Here is a 5,775-nt window from a genome sequence, read left to right as displayed (position 1 = left end):
GTGTGCCTGAATGTAGTCAGACTGGCCTTCTGACCCCACGTTTCTGGACAAGGGTGGAGTTCCTGCTGCGTCATATCAGTGAGTCCAGGAGTTTCTCTGCAGTGAATCACCTCCTCCCTCCTCTCTGCAGTGATTCGCTCGCGCACCTGTGGCCAAGCCTGCCTTATCCTGCACGGCTCCTCCGACATGCCAGCTAATCATTAACAGGGTCCGGACGCTCGTGGGGAGGCTGGTGTTCTTCAAACTCATCAAGCGACTTTGAATGAGCGGGTGCGACCATTGGAAATGCTAGCCGTCAATCACAAAAGACACATCGGTTGATTGGCAGAAAGAAGACTGAAACACAAGCCATCGAAGAGAAAACGCGATTACTAACTTTATCTCACTGCTAGAACTACAAAAACCCGTGACTTACCGACTTTGCAAACGGTATTGATTTTGTGCTTAAAGTTTTCAGATCTGTTTTTTTTTTACTTGTTTGCTTTTAAAAGAAAAAAAGTTTCGCTGCCAATTTTCAGGCGATTCTTTACCTGGGAAACAGACATCAGAATGGGCTCGAGCACCGAGGAAGACCCCTGCGATCTGTTCCTGGGGCACACGCATGTGCCTGATTTTGAGATGAGGTTCTTGGTAAAGATCACCCTGACCGTGCTCTACAGCCTGATCCTGCTGGCCGGTCTCCTGGGCAACAGCATCACCATCCAGACGTCCAAGGTGCTGCAGAAAAAGGGCTACCTGCAGAAGGGAGTGACCGACCACATGATCAGCCTGGCCTGCTCCGACTTACTGGTCCTCCTGCTGGGGATGCCGGTGGAGCTTTACTCCGTCATCTGGAACCCTTTCTCCACGACCTATGGCAACGTTACCTGCAAAGTCTACTGCTTCCTGTTTGAAGCCTGCAGCTATGCCACCGTCTTCCACGTGGCTACTCTGAGCTTCGAGCGGTACGTGGCCATCTGCCACCCCTTTAAGTTCCGATTCTTATCGGGAGCCCGCACAGTCAAGGTGATGATCAGTTTCGCCTGGATCACCTCCCTGTGTGTAGCACTGCCCTTCATTTTTGCCATGGGGGCTGAGTACCCCCTGGAACCCGTCACACACTACAAGAGCGTGAAGAACTGTAGCTCGTACCACCTGTACCCAAGTGGCGCACAGTCCAATGTTACTCTTTGTACTGCCCTGTCTTCCAAATGGGTGGTTTTCCAGTCCAGCATCTTCAGCGCCTTCATCGTCTACATTTTGATCTTGGGTTCGGTGGCTTTTATGTGTCGTAATATGATGAAAGCCCTTATGTCCACCAGGAACGGCACGGTGACCGTCAAAGGATCAAGAGTGGGCAGCATGGAATGCATGGCCAAAAATACAAGCACTGAAGCCAAGTCTGCGCGCAAACAGACTATAGTGTTCCTGGGTAAGTCTTCAGAGGAATGCCATTATTACTGCTCTTGATGCGCGTTGATGCCATTATTGCCAAAGCTGCAGGGAAATGGCTTCTCTGGTCCAATGTGCTACTCGGGTGTTCTGGATGAAATTGTGAAACTGTGTAGTGGCAGCACATTTTAGTTTACATTATGTTTTTATAAGTGTTCTTAGAGGTGTTGGCAGTGCATCACAACACATATTTGTCTTAGATGCTCTTTCATTCAGTAATGCCTGGAGTAGAACCAATTCACCCCATTGAGTAGTAACAGAATTGCCAAAGTGCCTAATGTCAGCAGGAACACCTTTATCCAGTCCTGACCTTTTAGCCATCAGCACTTTGCATTATGGGACCTGTAGTCTTGGACATATATTGGCGAAAGTGAAACTTCAGTTTATAGATCTGCAGTATGGTACTTGCTATAATCCACATTTCTTGTTAGGATTCATGCACCTACATTGTGGCCCTGCACACCGATACATTACCTGGCTGTTGCATTTCTTATTTAATCGTTACCTTTCCAGAAACTGAGAATAAACACAGCTGTGTACGTTTTATACCACGCGTGTGTTATATATTGTACACCCATCATACAATAATCTTCTGTGATACACCTAGTGTTAAACATTGATGGTATTCGTTATCGTAAGACCTTTTCTCACATGGCACTTTGCGGTGAGGTTGTTTTTCATGCGTTTGTGTTCCTGATTTAGGATGCACCCAGGAATCATATGTGGCATGCTTTCATGTGAATTGATATTCAGTTTGGGTGCCTGGGAGGAACTTTAGCGTCACATAAATGGTGGGAAAACGAATGCTGTAAAAAGATAACAAATCCATGGGAAGCGCTAGAGGGTAAACTGAAGACCTCCTACTGATCTTGGTATTGCTTTACAGGAGACCGCCTTGTAGGGTTTCCTCTCCTTCAAGGATAATGTGTAGGCAGCTGATGACTGAAGTCCTCTTCCATCTTGAGATATCGCATGGTTGTACCTTTCTTTCAAGGATAATGTGTAGGCAGCTGATGACTGAAGTCCTCTTCCATCTTGAGATATCGCATGGTTGTACCTTTCTTTCAAGGATAATGTGTAGGCAGCTGATGACTGAAGTCCTCTTCCATCTTGAGATATCGCATGGTTGTACCTTTCTTTCAAGGATAATGTGTAGGCAGCTGATGACTGAAGTCCTCTTCCATCTTGAGATATCGCATGGTTGTACCTTTCTTTCAAGGATAATGTGTAGGCAGCTGATGACTGAAGTCCTCTTCCATCTTGAGATATCGCATGGTTGTACCTTTCTTTCAAGGATAATGTGTAGGCAGCTGATGACTGAAGTCCTCTTCCATCTTGAGATATCGCATGGTTGTACCTTTCTTTCAAGGATAATGTGTAGGCAGCTGATGACTGAAGTCCTCTTCCATCTTGAGATATCGCATGGTTGTACCTTTCTTTCAAGGATAATGTGTAGGCAGCTGATGACTGAAGTCCTCTTCCACCTTGAGATATCGCGTGGTTGCACCTTAAATTTCACATGCCTGCGAGCCTCCTACTCCAGCAGGCCGCAGATCGGCTTGGCAACATGGCTGGCAAGGTGTGACGTGGAGGAAGGAGTGCAGGGACGGGGTGCTTCTTCTATCTCACTGCCAATAGAGAGGATATGCCACGTGATGGCAATAACTGATATGTGGCTTTATTAAGTGGACGTTCAATAGGAATTAACTGGAAGTTGGTAGAAAACCTGGCATATGGTGAAACTACTGGGGCACTATGAAATTGTTATAAAATGTGGGTAGGTCTTCCGGATACTCATTTCAGCACACTCCGCTCTGTCTACAATTCGTCCATATGTCTCCTCTTCTCGCAATTCTATCTCTCCAGCCTTAGCTTCTCTTCGCTGGCTCCCTTTTCATTCCTGGTTGCTCTTTAACTTTCTTTGCCATGTTTTCAAATCTCTTCATAATCTCCCTGCACCCTTATCTCTCTTCACCGCTACACGCTCCTTACGTTCTCAGTCTTCATTTCCTCTCTCTGTTTCTCGCCCTCCATGTCATGCCCCATCTCACTTTGTTTTTTTTTCCCTTGCTTGCATCTTTGTCTTCGGGTGCACTTCCTCTTCCTCTCTTCTCCATCTTCCTGTTCTTTGTTCTGCTCCCGTCTCAAGGATAATTTTTTTGTCTTAAATTCATCAATATTATTGTTTCCAAATAAAGTAAAGCACACTATAAATACAACCTGCTTGCCGTTAATCACAATACCTGCCATTTGATTTGATTTGTACATTTATAACGCGCTCAGAACGGACTGAACCGTATAAAGGTGCTGATGGTACATCAAAGTAGAGGACAAACAAAAGGCTGTGCGGGAGAGAGCCTGTTGATCAGGAAGGAATGTACATTGAAACCCGAATGCCCTGCCTTCCCCTCACTTAAAGACGTTGGTTTTGAAGGTTTTCTTGAATTGATAGAGTGAGTCCAACACTCTAATTTCTCGTGGGAGATTGTTCCAAAGTCTGGAACCATAGACCGAGAACCTTCTGTTTCTCCTTACTACACATACAGAGGAAGGTATTATCAACAACAATTGATCTCCTGACTGAATGGTTGGTACCGGCTGATTTTATCCTCCACAAATAATGTGAGTGTCTGTACATGTGATGGCAACACCTGGCATATGATGTGGGTTCATACCAACGCCTGGCATATGTTGTAAATACCTGGGCATATGATGGCAATCCCTGGAAACACAGGAAACGATTGCCCAGATAAAACACTGCCATTGGCTTTGATCGTTCTTGGTAGATACTATTGAAATGATGAAATGGGCACTCCTGCACCAATCAATAGCCTGAGCCTGCATGATGTATTGTGGTGTTACTACAGGGGTGCTGCTATCACAAAAACTTTAGCAGGCCCACGAATGGGAAATAAACACCATTATTTATTTTTGTATTCATTTTAGAAGAGAATTTCCATCAAACCTAATCTCAATAACCTGATCACGAAAATGCATTAAAGTCCCTGTCAAGGCGCCCCTCTGAGGGATCTATCCCATGAGTGGGAGTTCTGAAGTTTTCTGTGATGTGGAGTGGTTGAAGGGTCAAGCCGGGTGTCTAACAATTCACCTTAACGGAAACACTGAAATGCACTCCACGTTATATTTTTCTTGATTAGATATTTGCACTCAAGATTTCTGGAGTCACAGAAGAGTTGCCTAGGTGATCCAGACTTAACCCCTCCTGTAGTACCAGCCCAACAACAAAGAAAGGACACAGAGAAATCATAGATAAACTTTGTTAGGAGAATAACAACTAGTGAAAAATTCAGAGATGTCCCAAAAGAGCAAACTAGATCTACAATATGATATTGCCAGATTAAGGGAAACGATTGAACTACTGGATGTAAGATTTATAAAATGAAACCAAAACTGGGGGAGAGTACATGGAGAACACGCCCCCTTTGAAAGTCAATGGACAAGGTGAGTGTATGGAGGAGATGGCGAAGGAGTGTGAGAAGGAGCACACTGCTCTAGGTGTGCTTGTGTCCGACAACAAGCAGCCACAACCGAAAGGGGTAACCTTGGAAAGAGTTAACTCCAGCTGCACACAGAGTCCATCATCAAGACGGCCGTCCCACACTCCTGGCTCACAACCCAATTCACCATATTCATGATCTGAAAAAGCAAAGGATAAGTCTGAAAGAAGAGAAAATAATACTGGAAAAGAAAAGGGCAAGCAATATATCTTTGCTCAGATGTCGGTTGTCATCATAGCAATGGCACTCTTCGTAAATGTAGAAGAAGGGATTAATGTCACGCTAAAAGATCACACCATATTTTTAGCGATGCTCCACTCTAAAATGATTTATATTGAAGGTTTCATTGCAGCGAGGAACACCACTAGAGATACGCCTGTACCAAGAGCTAAATGTCGGGGGAGGGCGACCCAAACCCCCCTAGCTAATAGATATCAGCCAGTGATGACAACACCTCTTCCGGAGGGGAACTCTGGGAGACATCTGAGTTAGCAAGTTCATTATCTCCTGATGGCATTGAGAACTCAGAAACTATTCCAACTAGGAGTGCCCAAGTCAAATTAGATAATGTTGTGGAGGTGATAACCGTGGAGGGCTTGGAAAAGCTGGCTCCTCCACTCACAGGCCCACTGTTGGAAGTGCTAGCAGGGACAAAAAATAAAAAGACCTTGGTAACAACCCTTCTGTTTATTCAAAGGAAGAGGAGCAGGCTGAAAAACGCTCGCAATCGGAAAGTCCAGAAATAACATCACTGAACAAATCCAACGATTCTAGGAATTTCTTCAGAAAGATATCACTCCCGCCAACGGAGATAACCCGACCTAAA

At 45.0% G+C, this 5,775-nt stretch overlaps 1 protein-coding gene across 1 annotated transcript; it reads left to right on the top strand.

Annotated features, from left to right (window-relative positions):
- The first annotated feature begins 244 nt into the window (after positions 1–244).
- On the top strand, positions 245–1,457 carry GPR39 (G protein-coupled receptor 39). The gene has a single exon (XM_069617391.1). The coding sequence runs from the start codon at positions 550–552 to the stop codon at positions 1,447–1,449; it is 900 nt and encodes a 299-aa protein (XP_069473492.1). The 5' UTR covers positions 245–549; the 3' UTR covers positions 1,450–1,457.
- Positions 1,458–5,775: the final 4,318 nt, after the last annotated feature.

Source organism: Ambystoma mexicanum, chromosome 9, assembly GCF_040938575.1.
Source record: "Ambystoma mexicanum isolate Mex_15411 chromosome 9, UKY_AmexF1_1, whole genome shotgun sequence".
Classification (NCBI taxonomy): domain Eukaryota; kingdom Metazoa; phylum Chordata; class Amphibia; order Caudata; family Ambystomatidae; genus Ambystoma; species Ambystoma mexicanum.
This window is presented reverse-complemented; position numbering and strand designations above follow the sequence as displayed.

Coding starts and splice junctions, on each gene's coding strand:
- GPR39 (XM_069617391.1), top strand. CDS start 550: ATGGGCTCGAGCACCGAGGAAGACCCCTGCGATCTGTTCCTGGGGCAC.